This window comes from Salvia splendens, chromosome 13 (genome assembly GCF_004379255.2).
Source record: "Salvia splendens isolate huo1 chromosome 13, SspV2, whole genome shotgun sequence".
NCBI lineage: Eukaryota > Viridiplantae > Streptophyta > Magnoliopsida > Lamiales > Lamiaceae > Salvia > Salvia splendens.
The window spans coordinates 27,784,017-27,811,982 of record NC_056044.1 but is presented as its reverse complement, the minus strand read 5'-3'; the positions used below and the strand labels follow the sequence as shown (position 1 = coordinate 27,811,982).

General features: G+C 37.9%; 2 protein-coding genes and 1 long non-coding RNA gene across 3 annotated transcripts; 1 reads left to right on the top strand and 2 right to left on the bottom strand.

Moving 5' to 3' along the window:
- Window positions 1-780: 780 nt before the first annotated feature.
- Window positions 781-6,608, bottom strand: LOC121762066. Its single transcript, XR_006042157.1, has 3 exons — window positions 2,317-6,608; window positions 1,189-1,260; window positions 781-1,031 (listed from the first exon to the last, which is right to left on the bottom strand). It is a non-coding gene; the product is annotated as an uncharacterized LOC121762066 (long non-coding RNA).
- A 5,744-nt stretch (window positions 6,609-12,352) lies between these two features.
- Window positions 12,353-16,061, top strand: LOC121762065 (protein NRT1/ PTR FAMILY 2.11-like). The gene is made up of 4 exons (XM_042157824.1): window positions 12,353-12,555; window positions 12,623-12,840; window positions 12,923-13,482; window positions 14,999-16,061. Exons 1-4 carry the CDS (start codon window positions 12,435-12,437, stop codon window positions 15,843-15,845), a joined length of 1,746 nt encoding a protein of 581 aa, XP_042013758.1. The 5' UTR covers window positions 12,353-12,434; the 3' UTR covers window positions 15,846-16,061.
- On the bottom strand, window positions 16,041-21,486 carry LOC121762064 (plasma membrane ATPase 3-like). Its single transcript, XM_042157823.1, has 20 exons — window positions 21,225-21,486; window positions 20,997-21,116; window positions 20,622-20,720; window positions 20,401-20,538; window positions 20,193-20,327; window positions 19,727-20,113; window positions 19,528-19,647; window positions 19,316-19,435; window positions 19,109-19,231; window positions 18,921-19,025; window positions 18,644-18,788; window positions 18,265-18,429; window positions 17,884-18,122; window positions 17,755-17,787; window positions 17,571-17,652; window positions 17,300-17,460; window positions 16,941-17,126; window positions 16,673-16,855; window positions 16,421-16,599; window positions 16,041-16,336 (listed from the first exon to the last, which is right to left on the bottom strand). Exons 1-20 carry the CDS (start codon window positions 21,276-21,278, stop codon window positions 16,240-16,242), a joined length of 2,871 nt encoding a protein of 956 aa, XP_042013757.1. The 5' UTR covers window positions 21,279-21,486; the 3' UTR covers window positions 16,041-16,239.
- Window positions 21,487-27,966: the final 6,480 nt, after the last annotated feature.

Below are 27,966 nucleotides of genomic sequence, written 5' to 3'. Positions count from 1 at the left end.
GCCCCCGCCCCCGAACCCGCACCCTATGTTCCACCTCCACCCCCGAACAACTCGTTGTGGGTCCTTTTGGCCCAACTCAATATGGCCGATAGGTCAACTATGACCCCCACGCAACTTCAAACGCACGAGGACATGATATTGGGTCTCAAAAAACAATTGGGGTTGGTGCCGCCGGATGCGTAGTCTTCCTCGGGTAATTTTAGCCAATAATCATGTAATTTTTAATTTTTAGGAGTTTAATTATGTAATTTTTAATTTTTAGTATTTTAATTATGTAATTTTTAATTTTTAGGATTTTAATTATGTAATTTTTAATTTTTAGGATTTTAATTATGTATTTTTTATTTTATTTGTAATTTGTAATATTTATTGTGGTTTTTTAATGAATTTTAGTATTATGGAAATGTTTTTGTGTAATTGAATTTTAAATTAATTGTGCTCGTCCTTGCGGAAGAGCACAGCTGTGGGTGTTGTGCTCTTGCCAGAGAGCAGGCAGAAAAAGTGGGGTCGGGCCCACAACCGTGCCGCTGACAAGAGCACGGTTGTGGATGCTCTCAAGGGTGGACGCAAAAATATTTATCAATAGGGGCTTAAATTTCTAAATTTTGGTTTAAAATACTCCCTTCGTACGTCCCATTAAATACGAAACATTTGGAAATCGGCATAGGATTTTATGTAGTGTTTCCATTTAAAGAAATATTTCATTTTTAATGGGACAATCTAAAAAGAAAAATGTTTCATTTTTAATGGGACAGAAAGAGTATATTTTTGGGTAATTTAGATAATTTATAGGGGCTTTTACATTATAATTGACACTAAAATTTAATAAATGTTAAAAACAATTCATTGAAAAAAAGTTTAAAAACAAATACATTGAGGGCTTAAGCCCCTCCCCCAATATACTTGGGACCGCCCATGGTTGCCGGTGTTGTCCCTTAAATAAGGAATATGGTAAACAGTGGCGTGGGGCATATGAACAGTTAGAGGACAATCGATGTGGATGCCTTAAGAACGAGTAACGTTTGGAAGACCTGAAATCAAATGTGTTGAAATTAAGATAATATGTTGCAGTTTCACAAATCCTAGCATCGAAATCAAATAAATAATACCTATAGAATGAAATTACATCAAAAAGAGAATTTCAATACCGCCAAAAATGTAAGAGCATGATTGATCATTTGATCTTACCACTTAACCTGTTGTCACCAAAGTTCAATAATTGAAGCATTGTCAAGTTTGCAATTTCTCTTGGAATATTACCTACAAATAAATCGCATTAAATCAGTATCTGAATTTGTACATGCATTATGGAATTACTTTTAGAAAAATAAATTAATACTTTGAAAAAATTATTTAATGCTATTGCCATACTATTTAATCTGTTAAATGGGATATGGATGCACAAAGCATAAGTGTGAAACACTGTAAAGAATAGAAATTAAAGAACTAACTACTCCCTCCTTTCTCCATTAATTGCCTGCATTTGACCCGAGTCGGGTTTTAAAAAATGTAATGGAAAAAAGTTAATGGAACACGAGTCTTACTTTTATATACTATTAATTTTATAATGATTAAAATATGAATGAAATGTATGATCCATTACTAAAAAATACTCCCTTGCGAATAGGAGACCCACTTCTTTTCGGCACGTGTTTTATAATATGTTAAGAAACAGTGGGTGGAAGAAAGTTAGTGGAATATGAGTCTAAATTAAAAACCAGATCTAAATAAAAAAACGAAAAACAAAATTTATATTTGAATCTCATTCTTGTTTGGATCATCTATATATATATATATTAGTTTAAAATGATATGTGAATGAAATTAGTTGGTGGAATATGGGGCCACTTTACAATTTATGGTAACTATGAACCAGGACTCATATTTGCAGACGGATCAAAATGAAAAAAACCGGACTTCTATTCACAGACGGAGGGAGTAGTAAAAACCAAGGATGTTAGTTAATTAGAAAAGGACAAAAAAGAAAATTGGTGTCAGTTAATGGAGTAGAATGGAGTATAATATACTACTACCTCCGTCCCATAATAGATGTCACACTTTCATTTTTAGTTTGTCCCACAAAAGATGTTACATTTCATTTTTTTTTAGAAAAAGCCCTCTCTCACATTAATATAAATATATTATTTTATCTCTCCACCTAACACACAAAACATCACCTAAAATTCCGTGCCAATTCTCAAATGTGTCATCTATTATGGGACGGAGAGAGTATATGAGATGAAAATGTTTATTTGTACAACAATCAATGCCAAAAAAAAGTACAGAAATTATTATGATCATAGAGAAAGGATTTTACCAGTCAAATTGTTGGCTCCCAAGCTTAATTGTTGAAGCAATGTCAAGTTCCCAATCTGTGATGGCACATGTCCACTGAAGTTGTTGCTGTACAAAGAAAGATACTCAAGCTGCGAAGCAAAGAAAGATACTCAAGCTGCGAACATCCCTCCAAACTCGATGGTATTTCCCCATACAACTCGTTGTAAGAAATACGAAGTCTCTTGAGTTCATGCAGATTGTGTTTGCACATATCAAACGGTAGTTTACTAGACAAACTATTATTCCTCAAATCCAAAACTTGTAAATTTGACATATTGAAAATAGACGTGGGAATAGGACCATGAAAAGAGTTTTCACTCACATCTAAAGAAACAAGATGAGAAAGCTTTGTGATTTCGGGTGGAATGGTGCCTACAAGATCCATAGATGATACATTCAACCAAGTCACCCTGTGATACCGAGAATCACAAGTGACTCCGATCCAACTAAAAATATTGCTATCGTCGCTCCAATTTTTGGTCAATATATTATAGGGGTCGAAAGAGATTCGAGATTTAAAGACAATGAGTGAAGAACGATCAGTGTTGATATCTGAGTTGGCTGAGCTATAATCAATTAGACATTGAAGTAGTAAGAATGAGGTTATAAGGAGGTTGAGATGGGAGAATGACGATATATCCATTAATTTTAGGCTTGATTTTTAGTATGTGTGATCGTCAAAAGAGGTTTGAGATATATAGGAGTGTGTTTTTCTTCTATTCTGTGAAGTGTAAAGATAAAGTTGTCCATAACACCCCGAGTTTTCGTGCATGGATTTTGAAGTATAAAAAAAATTGAACGAAGAAACACTTGGAATTAAAGTGAAAGGAATTTAAATTTTTATGAACTACAATTGTTGGAAAATAGAAATTCCAAGAAAATCAAAAAGAGTGACATGCCTAAACACATGCAATAGACCTCCTACATCTTTCACACAAAGATTATACAGCCAGTTCTTTACAAAAAGTCCAAAGTTCAAGATTTAGAATATACTACTAGTAGTAATGAGCAAAAGAGGTGATTTGGTCAAAATCTTCCTTTTTCTCTCCTTTCCCATTCCGTCGATTCTACATGAGCTCATTGGAGAGCCCCAAAAGGGGACAATCTGCAAAACGGCAATGTTATGGATGGCGTATGGCGGCTTACAGCGGTGAGCCCAAAAACCGCCACAGGGATATGGCGTATCAGTATGGCGGGATATGGCGGTCGATAAATAAATTAATAAAATATTAGTAATATATGTATATATAAATTAAAAAAATTAGAAAATAATAAAAAATTGTAATATATCAAGTTATCAACTATTAAAACAATAAATAAAGCATAAAGTCATAAGCAATTATATAATATGCCTACCATAATAAGTCTTAGTTCAACCATCAAAATATAAAGTCATCATCACAAATTCATAATACATATCAAATCTAAATTAAAACCATCCTCAATCATCACCATCCCCAACATAGAAGTATGATAAAAATCTGCACAACTACACCTTAATTAAAAATATGATCCTAATTAAAAATCTGCACAGCTACACCTTAATTAAAAATGTGACCCTAATTATAAAAATCTGATCCTAATTAAAAATCTGACCCTAATTCCTAATTAAAATGGCATGCAAATTAGAAAATTGATAATTAAAAGGGCATGCAAATTAGAAAATCTGGTACAATTTCGATTATCTTAAAAATCTGGGCAGTGGGCTGCTCTAGACGGACCGGCGGCGGCGGTCGGCGGACCAGCAGGCGGCGGCGACGTGAATAGGGCAGTGGGACTGGGGGCGCAGTAGGTTGGGTTTGTTTGAGAGGGAAAGAGATACTATGAAAAAAACCCTAGATTTTGACTTAATTGGCATTTTATTTCATTATTTGGGCCGGGTTTGGGCCGGGTTAAGGGTTAAAAATCATTTGGGCCGTGTTATTTGGTAATTGGGCTGAGGTTTGGGGCAGCCCAACCAAAAGTGACGCCATAACTGCCATGGCACCGCCATGGCGCCTCACTCATGGCGGCAAATGGCGGTCGCCATAAAAAAGTTTTGTGGCAGCTCGTGGCGATGGCGTTTTTTCCGAAACCCGCCACGCAATGGCGCCACGGCGGCGCCATGGCCGCTTTTTAATAACATTGGCAAAACCAAGATCATATAGATACACCATCCCCAAGAATTTTACCAATTTAGGCATAGAAGCTTTTAGCTTAAAATTCAAAAGTGAAGGAATCTTTATTCCAAATTAGCCACAAAATGCCAAGGAGTTTGACTATAAATACCAGCCCACCACCACCTCCTTCCTCACACCTATTCACAAACACAAGAAATGCAACAAGAGAGGAAGGAGTGGCGACGAGCTTAAGGGCAGTCCGGCGATCGAATGAGTCATCGAGAATGAGGTAATAGACTAGCACCCTCTCTGCATTATTTCAGACATCATACTTGGCTCAAGAACATAGAATCATAGCTGTAAAAGTCTCAGGGCAGTAGCAAGTCTGTATTAAGTATCAAATAGAGAGAGATCTTAACTAAACCAAGCTTGAGTAAACTTAGACAAGAAAGTGAGTACATCCCAATGAGCTTTCAAGAGTTCAAAACCAAGCAGTAAGCCTCTCCCAACACCAAATAGTCACACCTCACACTTACTGCCTCAAGGACTCAACAAAGTAGTCTAAGCAATGAGAATTAAAGAACTTAGCTTTAAGAGGCCGAGAAGGGGCTGCTCAAACCCGAACCCGACAGACGGGGCAGCAGCAGCTCGGTCAGGAGCTCCCTCGACGGAGGAGGCAGGCGGTGAGAGGGGAAGCAATTGGCGGCGAGTGTAGAGAGAAGTTGGGGATTTAAATACCATTCTGCGAATTCACGCAAAGAGAGAGAGAAAAGGGGGAGAGAAATTGAGTAATTTTGGGGATTTTGATTTAAGTTGAGAAGAGAGAGGGAGGAAGATACATGGAATTAGTAAAGGAGAAATCATTGGGCCACCAACAATTAGATTGGGCTTTCGAATTGGGGCCAAGAGTTTTTATTGTGATAAGTTTGGGCTAAAGGAATTAACTAAGGAGTGTGCCCCATTTTATTTTAATCCAAGAGCTGGGCTGGAATTTAATAAGTTGGATTGTTTTTTTTTGTTTGCCCCGAAATGGGCTGCCCCATTTGAAGAGAATTGGGCCAAGGAGTTTTCATTTGTTGGGCCGGAGAATAGGAAATTGAAGATATGCCGGATGGAATTAATTTGGGAGGGAACTTGGGTTGAAATTAATTTGGTTTGTGCCTAAATTCTATTTAAGTTCTTGGGCCAAGATTTCTTAGGGGCATGTATTCTAATTCTAATTAAAAGTTTAAGAATTTTCTTAAGTCTTGTTAGTAAGTTATGTTGTTTCGCAAGTTAAGGGCGGAGTTATGAGAATTCAAGTTAAGGAGTTTTAAGCACCTATCTTACATATGATCTTATGTGCGAGCTTTATGTTTAAAGTACAGTTTTATGAAAAGTATTTTGTGGGCTTTCTATCCTATATGATTATGTGGGCTTTTTCTAACCTACACTATTATTGTGGCCTTTGATTTAAGATATGATATGCTTTCAGTTATTTACGTTCAAGTATGTTTGCTCTCAGTTATTTACGTTCTCAGTGTGTATGCTTTCAGTTATTCAAGTTAGCAGTATATTTTGTCTTGCCAAGTTTTGTTTTGAACTTTGTCTATCCGTTTGTCTAGCAAGGGCACGTCCCTCTAAACCAGTTAAGTTTAAGCGAATTCAGGTCTGTAAGTGGGATGAGCCCATACATTCCCAATTCACACAGTTTCAGATATGGCATTAGTTCCAGGAAAAATAAACCACAATCACAGATTTTCACTTAGAAAATGCTTTTAGTGTCCTCGGGCCTTATAAGATAAAACCCCGAGCTCACTCAGTAATGGCTTGACAAAACCAGTTTCTTTTTAGTAAAATATTTCGGCACGTGTCCACTGAGTACACCAAGTACTCAGCCCTGCATATGCTTTAAAAATGTGGAGGCTGAGCAGTGATGACGATGGGCGATGTTGGGCAGAGACTACAAAGATCCTTCGATAGAATAGTATTTGGATGCATCGTGTCTCCATACACGATGTCATTCGCTCTTGGACGCTTCCGCAAACGTCTACTTCATTTTCAGTTTTGTTAGTCCGAATTAATGATATTCTCAGTTTATTGTAATATGTTCGTACTCTGATACATTTTGAGTTATTTTCAGTTATCCAAAGTTTATGTTCAGTTGTGCCAAAGTTCTTTCCCCTTTCTTCCCTGCTTCTTTCACCCTCCCTTGGTCGCGGTAAACTGAGCTTTCTATACGTAGAAAGTGCGTTTAGGAGACGAGAGAGTACGTTTGATAAAAAAGAACTTTGAGTAATTAGAAGAATTACTTCGATAAATAAGGACAATAACTTTTATTGATTAGAACAACTTATAGGATTCTTATTAAACTGCTGGCTACACCTTAAATTAGTACAGGAATTAATACAAAACCAAGTCCATCCAATTAAACTGCTGACCACACATTAAACGGGTGAACTTTTATATCATCATCACTTGCTTTGTAATGAGAGTTTTTATTTATTTAATGTGAAATTTGGAAAGATATTGAAGAATGAAGATGAGATGATAAAAAATGTAGAGAAAACCGTCAATTAGAAAGAAGATATAAGGAGAGAAAAAGGGAAAACTTTATTGACTAAAACTTATCAACAAATTTCAATAAAATGCCTTATATATAGGCAAGAAAAAAGGCTTAACACTAACTAATAAAATGCTAACCGTTACACTTTGATTTTCTATTTTAACACTCCTCCCATCTTGTAGGCTAGGAAAAAGGCTAACTCTAACTAATAAAATGCTAGCTAATTACATTTTTGATATTTCTATTTTAACATTTAACCCACTAATATTTTGTGTGACAGTCATCATACAAACCTCAGTAGTTCAACTCAATTCCTACTGCGAGTTTTTATAGCATCCATCACTTGCTTAGCAATGCACATAATACAACTGCAACTGCAATTTATGTTTTTCAATCGTCAAATTGTTCTGTTTTGATTGATATAAGAATTATAATTGATGAAGAAAACAAATAAAATAAAGAGCTTACCAAGAAATGTAAGATACTCTGCATACATACATACATACATACAAGAGTAGTATGAGCACCATTTTCCAAAATTACCAAAAATTAACATATGAATGATCATGCTTACCCGAAAATACTAAGATTTTGGATGTTCCACACCCGGGGCAGATGGTGAGTTCGAATCCATACAAGAGGGATTCGTGGATTTCTGAAAGCGAAACGTTGTTCAAGTCCTTAAAGTTATACCAGGACGTCGAGGTCTACTCTACACGTGTATGCCATCTCTGAGGCTTTCATGCGACCGATGCTGATATCGATAAAAATGGAAGGAATCGTCAAGGAATATGGGGAGCTTATGAAGTTGATAGGGAAGGATGATTTATAATTAAAGAGATAGGTAGGGAATGTGGAGTTATAGTCATATGTGGAAAAGGCGGGAAACGAGCAGATGTCGTTATTGTCTATGGAAGCATCGACCAGCCTAATGGTGGAGTAATCTACGTTGTTGTGGTTGTTGTAGGTGATGGCTTTGACATAGTATTTGTGGGAGTTTAGGGAGATAGAGGTCACATTATTTTCACATGCTAGTTCGAATCGTGGATCACCGCAGTCGTTGGAGGAGCCGGTGATGTTGTGAAGGATGATGCCGCAGGAGGAAGGAGTGCAGTTGGCATCACAAGGTTTGAACAAGTTATGGAGTGAGAGAATGAGGAAGATGAGGTTTTGATGAGTTGTGAACATGGCTCATTGAATTAATTAATTGATGATTAACAAAACTAGCTAGACACAAACTATATATATGTAGTGTGGTGAAGTGAATTAGACTAAATAATTTTGAATTTCAGTTTTGAATCATTCGAATAATGTGTAAGAAGTGTCTGACTTGTTCTTTCCAGTACTCCATTTTTCAACAGTCAAGTTCTGTTAGTAGCTGTTTTTAAGGAATGTATTACTCCTATTGTTTCCTCTTTATCGTTTAGCTCATGACTAACCAATATCAACGTATATAATTTATCGGGTACCACAGCAAATATCTCTCACGATAAATAATCTCATTTTATCATTTTGGGATATCCACAAAAAATATTCTTATTTTGTCATTTTGGGATGTACACAAAAAATAGTTTTATTTCTTAAATAAAAAGTTTCTCTCTAATGGAATACTTTTCTCATTTTTTTCTCATCTTTCATATTCTACCTATTTTTCCTCCCTCTATCTTTTTTACCTTTTACCCACTTTTTCTCCTAAACTCTTTTACTTTACTAATTTTGTATTAAAATCTGTGTTGTCCGACTATTTTTTATTGACGAATGGAGTATAATTTTACCAAATAATTTTGTTTTTAAATAATTGCAAATAAATCTAAATTCTATGATTTTTAATTGATTTTTATAATACAACACCGACCAATTTCAGGTTTTTCCACGATACTAGTACTAACTAAAATTATACTAATATTACTGTAATAGAGGACGTGATACTGCGGAATACGTGTCTCAATTCAAATTATTACGTGCAATATCTGTGCTTCAGTATATTAATCAATTTCATATAATATATACCCTACCTCAAATTTGAAGATGTGCAATCACGTCGCAAATGAAAATCCAGCTTGATCCTAGACATGCCAAACTAAACTTGAAATTTCAAATTTATTTCAAATAATTTATTAATACTTTCATTTCGACGATATTGTATTATTTTTAATTCATTATAATTGACAAATTATAATGCATAAAATTATTTTTTATGCGTATATTATTCCTCCAACATTCCACTGATCTGTGGATAGCATTGTTTGTCTAATGGGAGGGATTGTGTGATTGGATTATTGCTCATAATTTCAACAGTTAGTGCACCTGACATGATTGATCATGCCCTTATTTTTCAAACTTCCAAGATTATAAACTAGGGAACAAATTAGTCACAATTACGCATGTCATACCTACTTATTCCTTCATTATTTTTTTTATTTTTAATGTCTTGTAGTCAAGTAACCAAACATTGAAACCTACTAGATATAACTAACTAATTCTTATGTACATGCATACTTTTTATTCCGTTTAAATCCTTCCAAATTTGTTCTACTTGGAGTATCATTTATTTACTACTAGTACGTACAAATAACACGTAAGGTACATGATAAATGCATGAAACCCTTCTATATATTTTTTAGAATTACATATGGTATATCTTACATCATAGTATATATCAATTAAATTACTATAACACGCGTAGCTAGTGCCTCAACTTTGTCACAGATAGTAGATCTCATCAACGAAAACCCTTTTATAAATTACTACTCCCTCCGTTTATATTAGTAGAGTAATTTTATCATTTTTGTGCGTTCCATAGTAGTAGAGTCATTTTCCTTTTTAGTACTAAAAGTCAACATATTTTTGTACTTACTTTACTCTCTCTTCATCTTTACTTTATTCTTCATTTACTTAACATATATTTCAATAGTATGTTACGATCCCCCTATATCTTATGATTCCCCAAATATTTAGTTATCTTTTTATTCCCCATATCTTTTGATTCATAGTATATTTTCATATCTTGTTAGTTGTTACGATCCCCCTATATCTTATGATTCCCCAAATATTTAGTTATCTTTTTATTCCCCATATCTTTTGATTCATAGTATATTTTCATATCTTGTTTTCTTGTTCCCTAAGCTAGTATTCTAGTATTATAAATAGGGCTAGGTTGTTATCTTTTTATTCATGGAATGAAGAAATAATTTGCCCACATTACTTGTGCAATACTCCTTATCAAACCTTGAAGACTGCCGACGGAGGAAGTTCTCCGCGCCAGCCACGAATTGAGCCGCCGACCCCAACGTTCGGGGCGCCGGATTGGTGTGTTGCGAGTGTAATCGCAGGATTTCTTCGTTAAGAGAATTGTGCTCTTAACAACTGGTGCTTTCATCGGTTCTCACCCTCCGCATCCATTCACCCTAATTAGAGACTTTGAGATGCCAAATTTGGAAGACTCCTATACAACCAAGTTGTTTGATCGCATACATGCTGCGATTGACAAACTGGAGACCCGGTTGGACGCAGCCAATCGACGCTTTGGCAAACTTCGTGCGCCTCCCCTACCGGAGCCACCGCCTCATCAGACTCCAGACCCGATGTACTCGCAGCGAACCCGTCGCTATCCACCCCACAGTCAGTCGCGGCCTAGAACACCTCCATACACCTCTAGGCCGTCATCGTATTTCAACCCAGATACGTACGGCCCGCAGCCGTATTCGTGTTCAGACTGGGAACAACCTGGAGTGCTCAGTGACTACTACGAGCCGCCGCACGCATGCTCTATTTCCAGCTGGTATTCCGCCCGAAAGAATGTCTACCGGCCTCCGCGCAACGCCTTCACCTCTGGGGATCAGTTCGCGGAGCAGGAACGGTCACTCCGACAGCCGCATTGCGCTCGCCAAAGCCCGAACTCGGGTTGGTCTTCGTCAGAATCGCACCAGCAGCCGTTTCTGCATGTGAAAAACCAGACTTGCTGGGATCTGCCCTCCCAAACGTCCGGTCGCCGTGTTGGAAAGATTCGCGCTCCCCCGTTGCCAGAACATCAGCCACAGCTGACTCCGTCAGATCGTCAGCTACAGCAGCCAAGTACAACATCGACTATTGAGCTTCCTCCCTACGCCGCACCGAGCCCTTGCCAGCCCTTGCTATCGATGTCCGTGAAAGCTCCATTGTGCGCCTTTCCTCGTCAACCGCAAGCGGGTGTCTCAAGCTCAAGGAAAAAGGAGTGGAAAATTGATTCGCACGATGATGAAGAGAAGAGGGAAGAGAAGTTGATAGTACTTAGTAATGTGTGGAATCAAAAAGAGATAAGGAAAGAGAATGACTCTATTACCAAAAGAGAAGATGAGGTCAACAACACTTTTCTGAGGGTGATCGAGAAAGAGATGAAACCTGAAGCTCTTGATTCTAGTTTGGAGTCGAAAGAAAAGACTTTAAGTATGCATCCTGAAAAGCAGAGCAAAATCGAGAGGATGGAGAGTCTAAGCCTTGTTGAGGAGGACAAGGCTGCTTTTAAGATACAAAAGTACAACCTTGAAGAGGAAATGGAAGAGAAGAGAATGTTATTTGAGGATGAGATTAGAGTCAAGACTGTAAAATTGGTTACGAAGAAGACCGCAATCAGCAACACAAAGAAAATATTGAAAAAGAGAGGGCAGTCTTGTGCGTTTGATCCCGGAGGGACTCTTCGTGGTGTCGTGGTTTCCACCTTGAGGACAAGGTGGATTTTAACCGTGGGGGAGTTGTTAGATCCCCCTATATCTTATGATTCCCCAAATATTTAGTTATCTTTTTATTCCCCATATCTTTTGATTCATAGTATATTTTCATATCTTGTTTTCTTGTTCCCTAAGCTAGTATTCTAGTATTATAAATAGGGCTAGGTTGTTATCTTTTTATTCATGGAATGAAGAAATAACTTGCCCACATTACTTGTGCAATACTCCTTATCAAACCTTGAAGACTGCCGACGGAGGAAGTTCTCCGCGCCAGCCACGAATTGAGCCGTCGACCCCAACGTTCGGGGCGCCGGATTGGTGTGTTGCGAGTGTAATCGCAGGATTTCTTCGTTAAGAGAATTGTGCTCTTAACATAGTACTAGTAGTAAAATTACACAAACATTAATACCAAAATGAAAGTAATGTAGTTGTGTCGAGGGTCATCTCCATATCATATATATGCTTTCATGATCAATAAAATGAACCTTGTTTTCCCACAAATAAAGTAAGAAAAATTAAAATAAAAACGGAATCATATTGGTGAGAAATAATGGAGTGATGAGCCAACTTCGTTGACCAACAACAATCATTGAAAAATCACTTCATTATTAATAATCCAGCTACATCGATCCTCCAATCTCCATGTATTAACATGCCATAAAACAACGCAAACACAAGTTGAAATGAAATGAAACGCCATCTATATATATTAGTGCATCATCCTCTTCATATTAACCCGTGAAAAGAAATGGAGAAGAAAGAGAAAGAAAGCCGAGAAGCGCAGATGAAATCACCATCTCCAAAAATCGACCGCGACGATGAGCCTGAGATCAACTACAGAGGCCTCAAAGTCATGCCTTTCGTCATCGGTAAATTCCCCGCCCCAAAAATGTACATATGAAATTTCTTGATTTACATAACATATTACACCTGCAGGAAATGAAACCTTCGAAAAATTGGGAGCAATCGGCACATTGTCAAACCTACAAGTGTATCTCACCACAGTGTTCAACATGAAACGCATTTCCGCAACTTCACTCATCAACATCTTCAACGGCACCACCAACCTCGCCACCTTAGTCGGAGCCTACCTCAGCGACACCCACCTTGGCCGCTACAAGACCCTCGGATACGGCTCCATCGCCTCCTTTCTCGTGCGTACTCAATCTCTCTCCAGTAACTCGTGACACTGACTTATACAGTCTTTTTTTACTGGAATACTGTTTGTTTGTGCAGGGCCTGCTGGTGGTCAGCCTCACAGCAGTGTTCAAGAATCTCCACCCACCACACTGCGACCAGCCAGGTGGCAGTGGGTGTGTGGGGGCGGACGCCGGGCAGCTGGCTTTCCTGCTGCTCGGATTCGGGCTGATGGTGGTCGGCGCCGGCGGGATTAGGCCGTGCAACCTGGCGTTTGGCGCCGATCAGTTTAATCCGAAGACGGAGTCCGGGAAGAGGGGAGTGGACAGCTTCTTCAACTGGTATTACTTCACGGTGACGTTTGCGGAGATCGTGTCGGTGACGCTCGTCGTCTACGTGCAGTCGAATCTGAGCTGGTCGATCGGGCTGGCGATTCCGGCCATCTTCATGTTTCTGTCGTGTTTTTTGTATTTCGTGGCGTCGAACATGTATGTGAAGGTGCTGCCGGAGGGGAGTCCGATTACCAGCTTGGTTCAGGTGGCGGTGGCCGCCGCCAAGAAGAGGCGGCTGGCTTCGCCGGAGCAGCCGTGGATCAGCTTGTTCAGATATACGCCGACTAAGTCTCTCAATTCTAAGCTGCCCTACACTGATCAATTCAGGTAAATTAAGTTTTAATTGAAGCTAAATCTTTAATTAGTTGTGACAAGATTAAATTAGTGTAGATAGTAATTGATGGAAATATCATCGAAGATTCGAAATAATTAAAATATGGGATGAAGTATGCAATTCTGATCAGTTTAATTAAAAGTGGAGTAGTTTATTAGGTCTAATGACCGTTATATTCCTTTTTAATTTGTCTTCATTCTTTTAGTTCTTACTTAACTTTTATCCGCATTTCGATGCTGATTTCATATCTTCAAATAATAGTATAGTAATGAAGGGCACATATACCATTGAGTGTAATGAACTTAATCATTATTAATGTAAATGAATTATAGTATAGTGACAAGCCAATAAAGAGCTAGTCTGATTTAAGTGGAAAATGGTGTAAAAGTCGTAAGTGCATTTTGTTCTTATAAAATGGTGAATGTGAAAGTGTAAACTAACTAACTCATCTTTAATGTGTGTGGTGCTACTATAACAACCATTAGTTGTAAAGTAGGAGTATTTATTTGTAATGGAGTTTGGGGAAGTTCCATTTGAATATAAAACATCTCTTCCATCAATATATAATACTACTCTATACTTCTATTGTATGACCAATTGGTCAAACTAATTAGCTCATAGTCTCATGGTCACAGCACATCATGCATTATTGCAATTGACTTTGCTTTGCAAGCACAACTGGCTAGATATTTCTCTAAAGTACTTAAAAAATTAATATATATATATATATATGTTTCAATTTTTTATTTTCCTTTTTTTTTGTTGGCCCACTTAAAATTTTTTTGAGGGGAAGTATATGAACTCCTCCAACTCCCCCAATAAATGAAGGAGAAAAAACATATACATCCTACATATTTACAATGGAAGTGCCGAGTGCGCCACTAAATACCATTGTTTCAAAGATAACGGCTTTAATTAGTATTTCATATAATTACATTAATATCATAACAAATCTCCTGACCTTGTCTCATATTGGTCTATTTATGTCAAAAAGTGCCCCAATACATGTATTAGTCGCCGCCTTCCAATCATTATTTGGAAACTTCTCCAATTAAAATATGGTTTTCTAAACATCCAAGCATATGGCCAATCACTCTAAATCTCTTTATATAATACTTCCAATATAATTAAGCATAGAGAAAACTCACCTCTCCACCAACAACCTACCAAGAATTAGTGTTAAAAAATAAAAACACCTATTCATTACTGTCTTATTAAGTTAGTTACTCCCAATTTTGATACATTCATGTGCAAGAGATCTCCTTTTGTGGGACTTAATGAGCATTATTTTATGGGACACAGAATGATGATATATTACTCCTAGTGATTAGTTTTGAAACCTTAGCTGCTAATATGAAGATTGGTAGTGTTATAATACGTCTAAATAATTTTTTTTTCTTTTATTTTAAAGAGGATCAATAATAATTATCTATCTGATTTTAAGATGACTAAGAACATCCAACTTATTAGATGAATAAGAAGCGTCTTACCAACTGTTTGTACGTGCAGATTCCTGGACAAAGCTGCAATCATATGTGAAGAAGACAAGATAAACCCGGAAGGAACACCGGCAAATCCATGGCGACTATGCAGCATGCAGCAAGTCGAAGAAGCCAAATGCATCCTCCGCGTCATCCCCGTCTCCCTCACCGCCGTCCTCTACCACATTGGCGCCCAACAGCAGTACCTCGTCTTCCAAGCCCTCCAATCCGACCGCCGTCTCGGCTCCACCTCCTTCCACATCCCGGCCGGCTCCTACGTCATCTTCGCCATGCTCACCATCACCCTCTGGGTCCCCCTCTCCGACTGCCTCCTGCGCCGCCTCAACGGCCGCGTCACCGTCCTCCACCGCATCGGCGCCGGCCTCTTCCTCACCATCGTCGAGTCCGTCGTCGCCGCCCTCGTCGAGGAGCGCCGCCGCACGGCCGCCCTCCGCAGCGGCGGTGGCGTCTCCCCCATGTCGGCGATGTGGCTAGTGCCACAGCTGGCGCTGGGCGGCCTCGCGGAGGCGCTTAACGCCATCGGGCAGCTCGAGTTTTACTACAAGCAGTTCCCGGAGAATATGAGGAGCGTCGCCGGCGCCTTCTTCTTCCTTGGCAGCGCGGCGTCGAATTACGCCTACAGCTTCCTCATCTCCACCGTGCATCGGATGACGGCCAAGGATTCGGGCGGGAACTGGCTGCCCGAGGATTTGAACCAAGGGAGGCTCGATTACTTCTACTACCTTGTTGCTGTTTTGTGTTCTTTCAATTTCTGCTACTTTCTCGTCTGCGCAAATTGGTATCGGTACAAGACCACCGACGTTCATGACGTAACCCTTGTTTCTCCGAACAAACTCGATCATCATTCTGCCTGATTGAGTTCAGCGATGCACACCAGAACTCACATTAATATGATATTGTCCGTTTTGGACTTAAGTTTTCACAATTTTAAGACACTTCCCAAAAGGCCTCATCCTAGCTGCACTTGTATATTGCTTGCACATGTACTCCACTGATTTGGACCACAACAATTATTTATAAATATAGAGAAAATGGGAAGACAAAAAAGAAACTGATGAATTTCCCTACTATGTTATTCCCATGTACACAGGCAGCAATGTTGCATGTTTCTATCACTGCCTCAAAAACAGATTTTGGAAACAGAAACACAAAACTAAATCTGTTTCATGTTTATATTAACATTCAATTCTAAAGGTAGTAACTTAAATATTACAAGGAAAAGTACACTAGTGAAAATGCAGCATCTTCTCATACAGTGTACGCTTGCTGGATCGTTTCTATGTCGAGACCCTTCAGCCTCACGACGGATTCGACGTGGCCTTTCAGCGTATGCAGCTCCCTTAACCTGCAAACACCGTTACATCATATGAGAACGGAGAACTTCAGCTTGTTGAGAATGTCATTTAATTTGTGGAGCATAATTTATTACCTAGCAATCTCAGCTCTCCTCTTTGCTTCCTCAGCCAACTGATTGAGTTCGGAGAAGTTGTTGGTTTCGCTGAACAGTTTGGTGTCGGGTACTTGCAGGCCGTGGAGGGTCCTCTGCGCATGCGCCCATTGGAGCTCGCGTTGCTCTTTCCCGAAATCCTTCTTCCTGGTGAAAGCAATCTGCAATGTAGAAAAAATCCAATTAGAAAGTGAAAAATCAATCAAGAACACAGGTGGTATGCAGACTCCTCACCCTTTGCTCAAGAACAAGATCCCAAGCCCTTCCACTTAGAGCGTAGCGGGTCAAGAATTTGATGATATCGAGCGGGATGTAGAAGATGATGTTGTAAAGCCAGATCACCCCTGCCCAGCCCCACCCAATCCCTTCAATCGCTGCGAAGCTCCAGTTTGCATAGACCGCGATCAAAGTGGCGACCTGTTGTTTTGGATTAGTACGAATATCAAGAGGTGTTTGAATGAGAGATTTACATAGAATTCGCGGTGAAGGATTTTATGCTAACCAGCTGTGCAACCACAAATGCAGCTACGAGCAACAAACCGGGGCGCTCAACATATGACCAGTTTCGGGATCTTGTGACGAATATGAGAGCCTGACTGATAGTGCTCACTTGAAGGTATATTGCTGAGGCGAGCTTTCTGAAGTCGTCATGTGCAGTCTTCTCCAGGGTCGACACACCAAATACTCTCTGGCAGAAACAACAATTTCAAACACAATACAAAAACAACTTTTGGAGAAATTGGCCTGGCTATATATGAGTTCACAAACATTTGTAACAGTCTTAGTAACAGAGGAAAGGATGACAGCCCAACAGTAAAGAATCAGTTCGAAGAATAGCTTCATAGGGAAAGAGCAACGAACCGGAAAGAAATCTGTTTTGTATGCTGCCCAAAAGAATATGACTGTCATCATTGCCAAGTAACCACCTAGAATGACTCCAGTAGCAAAAATCTCAGAAAGCTTCCAGCTGTCTGGAAGAGGCGATGGTTTCACTCTATCTTTCGATATGGTCATGATCGTACCTTCACCGTAAGCGTTGCAAGACAAGTGTCAAGAGAAGCACTAAATATATGTGTGTGCGTGTGCGTGTGTCTGTGCATGCGCGTGTAGAAAGAGAGGAGGAAGAGCAAACCATCGTTGAGAATTGCAATGATAAGGACCATAAAAGGAGGAAAGTCGAATTTCCATATCAGGGCTAACAGCATGAAGCCAAGCTGGTACACAGCAACAACAAAAAGGAAATCAGACTAAAGACTAAAGTTAAAAAGAGGGTGGAAAGAATCTAACAAAAGAAGAATGACGAATACAGAACATACCACAATACGGATTGTTATAGAAACAGCATAAATCTGAAAAAGGCAGGAACATTGAACACGAATGAGCTTATTCATCATGCAAATCATAACTTTGATGTCAAATGTCAGAATGAAGGGAATATGCAGTACCGTGTAATTTTTCATCCTTTGGAAGATCGCCCGACTAGTTAAAACAGCGCTAATAATGACGCTGAGGCCAGGTTCTGTGAGTACAATATCAGAAGCACTGCGAGCTGCATCAGTAGCATCAGCAACTGCAATTCCAATGTCAGCCTTCTTCAGAGCAGGAGCGTCGTTGACTCCATCGCCAGTCATTCCACATATATGCTTCCTGGCTTGCAGCCGCTTCACTATTTCATATTTGTGTTCTGGCCAAGGCCAACATCCAAAATTAGCATGCAAGTAAAGAAAAATTATGGAATGCATTTCTTAGTCGCACTTTGCGATATTCCATATTCAAAATTGGGTATATGCTGTTTGATATGATGAATAAACCGGAAAAAATATTACCAGGGAAGACACCAGCAAAACCGTCAGCTTTCTCTATGAGTTCATCAATTGGTAGAGAGGCGATTGATTCATCTTTGTTCTGTCCCAGCAAAGCCGACGAAGGATACATGTTAGTTCCCATCCCCAACCTCCGCCCTGTTTCCTTTCCTATCGCAAGCTGATCGCCTGTCAAACCATATCATCAAGCCATCAGGAAAACATCATGTTGAAAAAACATTCAAAACAAGGAACTTCGTGTAGGAAGATAGCGATAGAACAAACTATCAAACAAGCACAACTTGATATAACGAGTTATCATCTTAACATTCATCGGATCCTCAGAATTGTGAATTTAACAAAAAAGTGACTTTATACTTCTAAGTAGCAATAAGAGTTTCACCGGTGATCATCTTAACATTCACTCCAAGATTTAGAGCCCGCCTTATAGTTTCTGCACTGTCATGCCTGGGTGGATCGAAGAGAGGCATGAGACCAATGAACTGCCATGGGCCTCCAGGACTCTCCTTGGTTCCTTCTGGAACTTCCTGCAAGAAAAAGAATTGGTTGCACCTCAAGCTACAGTAAATGCATAAAAGTTCAATGAAATATAATAAAAGGAGGCAATTCCATACACCCCTTCAATACATAAAGATTAATGCATATATATATATATATACCTGGTATGCCACTGCAAGCGATCTCAAGCCTCGCTCAGCAAACTTGTCGATCACAGTATGAACCCTTCGCTCTATCTCAGACTTGTTGTGTGCAAGGTTTAGAATCTGGAGGCACGTTGCAAGCGACAATTAGTATTACCATTATTAAAAAAACAAAAAAACCATATAACTAAGACTGAGGACTATACCTGCTCTGGAGCACCTTTACTGACCCGGTGCCATTTTCCTTCACCATCTATGTAAGTCAATGCAGTTCGTTTGTCGGTGGGGTTAAAAGGAAGGAAATGTACCTCACGAACTCCAGCACGTGCCTGTTCATTGAACCGTTTAAGTAACTTCCAGAGACATTGAAACCAGTATTTTCCATTATATGACATCACAAAGAGTGAAAATACCTCTTTTGGGTCAGCCAACATTCCAACTATAGCTGCATCGATCGCATCTTGGTTTTCTGTTCTAGATGCTCGAGCAGCCATTAGAACAACCATATCTGCATCAACGCCTTTGGCAAATACCTATGCACAAGAGTTGAGAGGGGACCAAAGTTTCAATCTCCTTAACACGGAGTAACAAAGGCATACTTGTGAGAGAAGGATGAATCTCTGACCTCAATAAGATTCTTGTCAACAGTAAGCTTATTCAGTGTCAGAGTCCCTGTCTTATCACTGCAAAGAACATCCATGCCGGCCATCTCCTCTATGGCAGTCATTCTCTTTGTGATAGCTCCCTGCACGGACAAATACCCAGTTACATACTGCAATCACCAAAGAAGCATTTAGCCAACGTTCTGATAAGAATAAGCCCACCTGCTGAGCCAAACGATGAGAACCAATGGCCATTGTAACTGAAAGAACAGTAGGCATGGCAATTGGAATTCCTCCAATGAGCAGCACCAGAAGATTGTCAATCCCGGGACGGTATTTCCTATGTTGAATAGGGTACATAACGATGATCTCTATAATCATCCCCACGGCAATAGAGCATATGCAAAAGTTTCCAATTGCAGTCAAAACCTTCTGGAAGTGCCCGACTTGATTAGTAGAATCAACAAGGTGTGCTGCCTTCCCAAAAAAGGTGTGAACTCCAGTGGCAATAACAACAGCCTCGATCTCTCCCTGTTTGCAGGTGGAGCCAGAGTAGACGCCGTCCCCTGGCCCCTTTGTCACAGGAAGGGACTCGCCCGTCAAAGCAGACTGTACAATCACATCATGAATCCAGTTAAAGAACAAAAGACTACCTCAGCATAAATGCACACGAAGACAGGCCACACACCTGGTCGATTTTTAGTGGATCGCCATCAAGCAAACGAGCATCAGCTGGAATGATATCTCCCAGTTTAATGCTGATGATATCACCAGGCACTAATATGGACGCCTCCTCCTCGCTCCACCTTTCATCTCGTAGGACCTTCACAACCACAGCTGATGAGATGGATCTCCAAAAATATACATCACGAAACCTAAAACAAGACAAAACTAACTTTGGCTTTCGGAGCAAGACGGGCCATGAGAGCAGCTGCTGCATTTCCAGCATTGTTTTCCTCGAGAAAACTGATTGTTGAGTTTATCACAAGCAATGTGATGATACCCACAAAGTCCTGCCAATCCGGAGGCTTGCCCTGCCAATATGATATCAAAGATCAATATTTCTCTCCAGAAAAAGGAAAGAGAAAAACAAAATAGGTAGAAATCGAGTCCTTACTCCACCATTTGCAAGAGCAATGGCCATTATCGCAGCAGCTTCCATGACCCATGAAAGAGGGTTCCACATAAACCCCAAAAACTTAAGTAATTTGCTTTCCTGAGACAATAAGATAGTAGTGGATTTTAGATAATGAAACAAGCAAAAAATTCCAGTGATTCAAATGAAAAGAGTGAAACACCAATAGTCAAGATTTACGCTTAATAAACATCAAGCAGTATCTCATTTGGAGCCGAAGAGCCGAAAATGGAGGAAAACAAAAGAGGTTAAAAATGAGTTAAGACGCAAAAGACTTCATGAACCACATTACACAAAGCACTTAAAAGTAGAAAATGAAAGAAAGAATCATATAACAAAATCAGAATTGAAAAAAACCTTCTTCTCCTCAAGCTTGTTGTGTCCAAAAATGACCAATCTTTCCTCAGCAGCCTCGGTTGTAAGACCTGCTTTTGTGCATCTTAGATTCTCAAACACTTCCTCAATGGGTATGTTCTCCTGCAAACAGACACAAATCATCAGCCCACAACTTGAAAGAAAACAAAAGAAGCTGCCACACACCCAACAATCACGAAAAACTTGAATCCCAATCATCAGATCCATTACCAAATCCACAGTCTCCTTCAACACAGCATCAAGAACTTCAGGCTTCTCCCCCATCTTCAAAAGATGAAAACTCTAAACTTTAACCAAAAACCCTCTTGCAGATCAACAACTATCCAAGAACCACCATGAACAAGAGGCCTGTTGATGCAGCTGCAGATTTGTTTGAGTTGTAAAGAAATTGTGAAGCAGCCCCAGGTGAAAAAAACAACAACTCAAACTTGAGCAGAATAAGCAAACAAGATTTCAAAAGAAACAATGACGCTCACCCACCAACACCAAATCAATAAGAGCATCTCCGATGTTTCTTGACAAGCCATAGTCTAGCCATAACTCCTCCTGCCACATCATCAATACTTAAAAACTCTTCTTGCCACATCATTAGGACAAACAATAGGCTAGCTACAATAAAAAAATTATAAAAAATAAATAATTAACAATCACACAAAATACGGAATTAAATTTACGACACAGATACGGGAAAATTCAATAATAACATTTAAATTTTAAAAAAGCACATTAATTAAAAAAATTACATTAATTTTTAAAAAATCGGCTGGCCGATCGGGAGCCTGCAATGGCGGCCAGCCGATCGGCGAGCGTATCGGCCAGCGCCCGAAAATCAGCGTGCGCTCGTCATTTTTCTCGCCGATTTGCCACTCGCAGGCTACAATGGTTCGGCGATCGGACCGGCCAGTGCCGGAAATCGGCTAGCCGGTCCGCTCGCCGCCATTGTGGATGCTCTAATCGATGAGCATCTTTAAGGGGAGAACGTATATAGAAAATGTATTACCATCTTAAAAAGTTAAATATACTCTTTTAATAAGTAACACATTCCAAAAGGAAAAGATATATAAAAAGGTAAATTATTTTTTAAAATTAAAATAATAGTACAAAATGCATTAAAAATATATAAAGTGTAATACCTTCTCAAATACATTTTCCCTTGGAGATGGTTTTTTTATGAAAAGAATGCAAATATGATAGTTATAAGATTTTACCTCTCCATTAATGGGGAGGTAAACATAACTCTTCAAAATCGGAAAAAAGTATAATATCTTATCAAATACCTCTCCCTTGGAGAATGATTTTTCATGAAAAAAAAGATAAATATGGTAGTTATATTGGTTTACATCTCCATTTACATCTCTTCTTGGAAATGTTCTTAGAGCATCTCCAATGAGAGATATAAATGGAGATGTAAAGAGAAATAACTACCATATTTACCTCTTCTTCGTAAAATTCCATGCTCAAATGGAAAGGGTATTTGAAGAGGTATTATAATTTCTTTCATTTTGAAAATATATCTTTATCTCACCTTGATGAAAAAAGGTAAAAAAGTTAGTTTTTTTTTTGTCTTTTTAATTTACCTTTTTTCTTCGGAATCCTTTACTTTTTAAGAAGATATAATAACATTTTTAAGATTGTAAATGAGAAATATACCTTCTCAATATACCTTTCCGCGAACGTTACGGTAGAGCATAACCTTTGTCTTTTGCATTTCTCATTATTTAATGGGAGTATGTTAAAAAAAACGGACTTTTTTGAAAAATGAGAAAAAAATTTCTTTTTATCACTTTAGCTTTGGTGGATTAGCTTTTAGGTACTTGAACCATCAAGCATCAACTTACTTATTTTAATACAGAAAGAATTTGATTGGAATAAAGAAAAACTTTCGATGTGTTTTTTTCTTGAATTTATTTGCTTTCTGGTGCATGAATGAGTTGGACTGTAAAGATTGAATCTTTTTTGATTTTATGAAAATATAAAAGCAGTAGTAAGACCATTCACAATAGCGCCCAGCCGACCGCCCAGCCGAGTACCGGCGCTGGGCGGTCTATTGCAGTCGCCCAGCGGACGAATGGAGAGAGAAACCGCGCAGCGCTGGGCGGTGCGCTGGGCGATCCGCTCGGAGCTATTGCAGCGCCCGGATCGCCGAGCGCACCGCCTAGCGCGAAATTTTAAAAAAAATTTCCGAAACACTATATATACGCGTTTTGCTCGTCATTTTCATTCGCACCACTTGTTTTAACGAGGCGGCGACGACGGAGACGAGGAGTGAATTGACACTCCTTTTTATTATTGTATTTTTTTTAAATTAATGTATTTTTTTAAATTATTGTACTTTTTAAATTTTAATAGTATTATTAAAGTTTTCCCGTATATGTCTCGTAAATTAAATTTCGTATATTGTGTGATTGTTAATTATTTCATTTTGTATATATGTGTTAATAGTGATGTAGATATTACGTGGCTAGGCTATGGCTGGGCTATTGCTGAGCTATTTGCTTGTTTTGATGATGTGGCAGGAGGATTTTTAGTGCTGATGATGTGGCAGTGGCTAGACTATGACTGGGCTATTCCTATTGTGGATGGCCTAAAGTCAACTGCACATGGGCACGCAACCCTACTAATTTCCTTCACCACAATATAGATATACATCCATCCATATGCACCTCTTCTTCTTCTTTTCAAAAATTTCCCTTTTGCAATTCTCAACAATAATAACTCCATTAAATCGTAAATTATTTGTAATAGTATCTTACTAGAGTTGCAATTATTAAACGGGTCTCTTTAACCACTAGAGACATTGCAATTCTCTCTCTCCCTCACTCTGGGTGTTGTGTGTTTGAATGATTACATCAATTCATACCAACATTTTTTTAAGGGTTTGATTTTTCGGCTAGAAAAGGATGCCTGATTTATGGGAACCATGTTGTTTTGTAGTGTGGTAAGCTCTCCAAAACGTAAGATGAAAAAAAATAGTTCGAGAAATAAAATTTTAAGCCGTGTTGTTTGGTTGGCGATTGCATCTTCTTTGCGATAAATCAATAAATTGTTGATACAAAAGGAATTGAGAATTGAGAATTGAGATAGTAGTTTGCAATTTTAGTCCAATAAAGGTAAATTTTTCTTGTTCGAATTTTTTAAAACAAGATTCGCTAAATGAAGATCTTTCATTTTCCTTCAATATTTATATGAAATAAAACGACCAGGTGTTGACTTTTTATTATTGTTTTCTAAATAAAATATCACTGATTCTGGTTAATACTTTTTAAATACCCCGATTAAAGTGCAAGTTATTCAGAACAAAAATAGTTTATGTTGAAAGCATATAAATTATAAAATGCATCGACAGCTAAAATTAATTTGGTCTAAGTTTTTTTTTTTTTTTACAACTAACCCTGAAGATAAACATTCATTTTTGGCTTTTAATAAGTGTTCTTTTCTCGTGATCTAGACTTAATCGATTAGATTCAGCGACGATGATTTAGTATCTTACCTAATCAACTTCTAAAATTAGTAGGAGTATTAATTATTAAAAAAAAGGTGACCTAATGTAATTCCAGATAGATGTACAATAGGCATATATACGTGCTCCCCATTTTTAAGTGATTATATATTTTTATATGGTCGTTTAGTTTAATCGAAAAGTGATTATATATTTTTATTTTAGCCGTGGCCCGTGAGTGACTTATACTAGTTTTTAATTAATTGAAACGTGTCCAAGTTTAAGCGCCAATTATTGTGCATTAATGTAATTTGTGTTTATGTTAAAAACAAAAATCATTATCAGAGTGCTTTTTCTTGTCATCATATAGTAAAAGCCAAAATGATTCCAACTTTTCTAAAGCATTAATACGGAGTATTATTTAAATGAAGGCTATCACGTTTTATATATGACCTGTTCATTTCTTTTAATTTTAGTATTAAAATAATACCTAGATAACAGATTATGTAAAAGCAAAAGGAGATTCTTTTTTGCTTTTTAAATCAAGACTGTCGGAGTTCTATTGGTCACATGAGTGTTAATATTAGTGATGTTATAAATACAAATTTTCTTATAATAATAATTATACCAACGAATTTTGTGATAAATCAAATCCACCTGTAGCAAAAAGTGAAAATTCACTTGTATAGGTTAAAGAACTTATATTAATTGTGATAGTATCACATTATAGTTTCGATGATTGGTTTGAATTTGTACAAAATTTCAAATTGTGATAATTGAAAAGAATGAGCATTAGCTAGGTCCCATTAATTTTTATGGTGCGTTTTAATTTTAAGTTAAGCTCTTGTGATTGGAGAGGGTTAGCTTGTTTTAATTTACAAAGGTTTCCTTTATCAACTCATTTTGCTTTTAGGTAAAGACAACATCAACTATCATACTTATTAGTATGTTAATTTCAACAAATCGGTGTCGGAAGTAAGAAAAAGAACAGAGAAGATGAAGTACTACTAGCACCAATGTTAAATCGATAACTTTTCAAGTTTTGTTAGCCTAACTTTTCATATGAAGTATGCATAAATATTTTTATACCAAATGCTCAACTTAAGATGTGAAAAACCATCAAAACTCGTATAATTAATAAATTTACTACTCCATCTGTCTCATTAAAAATGAAACGTTTTCCTTTATATATTGTCCCATTAAAAATGAAACGTTTCCTAAAATGGAAACACCGCCATTTCTACTTTTTCATCTATGTCCCATTAAAAATGAAACGTTTTCCTTTATAGATTGTCCCATTAAAAAAAATGGGACGTTTCCTAAAATGGAAACACCTCCATCTCTACTTTTTCATCTCTCTTACTTTACTCTCTCTTCGTTAACTCACAAAACAACACTACATAAAATTTCGTGCCGAAATCCAAATGTTTCATATTTATTGAGACAAAGAGTATTTTTTCACTTCTAACATTGCATGAAAAAAATATTGTTACACATTTTTTTATTAAGTTCTAAAATAAAATGTTATTCAATACTAATTGCAGTAATGGAATATTGATTTTTCTTTAGGCCATCCGAATCTCTGTCTCTTATTCGTCTCTTAACCGTCTCATCTCTTCACTATTCATGGCCTCACTGTACTTTTCACCTCATCTCTTAACTAAGAGACATCACATGCATCCCTACATCTCTTAACCGTCTCTTAACCATCTCATCCCTTAACTATTCATTCAATTTCATTTTTTATTTTTATTTCCAACAAATTCAATTAATAAAACACACTTCATAAATAAAATAAAATTACAATTTAAAATAAAATTCAATTAATAAAATTAAAACTTTATTTTTTATGGTGGATTAATTTGTGGGAATGATTTGATATTTATAGAAGTGATTGGGGGCTTAAAAAAATACAAAAAAATTATTTTTTTTTAAAAAAGGCTATAAACGGCTAGTATATTTTTGGGATTTTATTTATTTATTTTTTGAATTTTTCCTGAATTTAAAAAAAAAACAAAAAAAAACATTTTCAATGGAAATTAAAGACGCCTACTCGCGGGCCGGTGAGTGGGCGTCAAGGACGAACCAACGCTTGCCACGTGGCCAACGTGCGTGGCAAGCTGTCTCGCGCGCTGCCTCTCCGCGGCGAGACAAGGGACGAGCTGGGGACGAGACGGAGCCCGCATCGCTGTCTCGATGCGGTCTCGTCTCTCCGAGACGAGATAGAGCCCGCATCGAGACGCGATGCGGGTGCTCGAGGGTGTCACAATCATACTTATTTAGGTCATCCACAACGCTGTCACTAAACCGCCCCTTAAATTACTATTCGTGAGCCCCACTGTACTTTTTTACTCCATCCCTTAACTAAGGGACGGAACCTGCAACCCTCCGTCCCTTAACCGTCCCTTAAACGTCCCTTAAATTACTATTCATTCAATTTCATTTTTTATTTTTATTTCCAACCAAATTCAATTAAAAAAACACTTCATTAAAAATAAAATAAAGTTACAACATAAAATAAAATTACAACTTAAAATTCAAAAAAATAAAAACAAACACAAAATTAATATCCTAAAAAAATAAAAATGACATAATTTTTTATGGTGAATTAATTTGTGAGAATGATGTGATATTTATAGAAGTGATTAGAGGCTTAAAAATAATAAAAAAAATAAAAATTTGCAAAAAAGCCTATAAATGGCTAATATATTTTTTGGGATTTTTTTTTAATTTTTGATTTTTTCCTGAATTTTTTTAAAAAACAAAAAAAAACATTTTTTCGGATAAAAACGACGCCCACTCGCTGGCCGGTGAGTGGGCGTTACGGACGAACCGGAGCTTGCCACCTCGCCAACGCGCGTGGCGAGACGTCTCGCGAGCTGTCCCTCTGGGACGGGCGTTTCTCCGTGACGGGATGGAGACGAAAGGCTGCAACGCCGTCCCTTAACCGTTCCGTCACTCCGGGACGAGATAAGTGACGGGTAAGGGACGCGTTGCGGAAGACCTTAGTATATTTATACTATTAAATTAAATGTGCCTTTTGAAAGTACCATCCGTACGTACTAGACCGTAACACGGCAATTTGATGGTGCCATCACTTCAATTTCCCCAAAAGAGAAAATATCCCTCAAGCGAAAATAAAAGGAGAAAGCAACCATATAAACAAAGAATGAAAGAAAGGAAAAATAAGATCGAAAAGAGAATGGAAGTAAATGAGGGAAATTGGCATGTGAGTCACTTAATATTTAAATAAACACGTAGTAGTTGATATATACCTGTTGTTATTATTTCATGTGTAATGAATTTCTAAAATATTGAAAAATAAAATAAAAGATGAAAACATCCACTACTTATCTTGCATATACCGGCGGCTTAAATACTTGAATAATTAACAACTAATATACCTATTGCAACGCTATTAATTACTAGTACTACTATTTAATTATTCCTAAATGGTGGAAGCATAATAACCACACATATAGGGTGTATCATTTTTGTTATTGCTAATTTGCT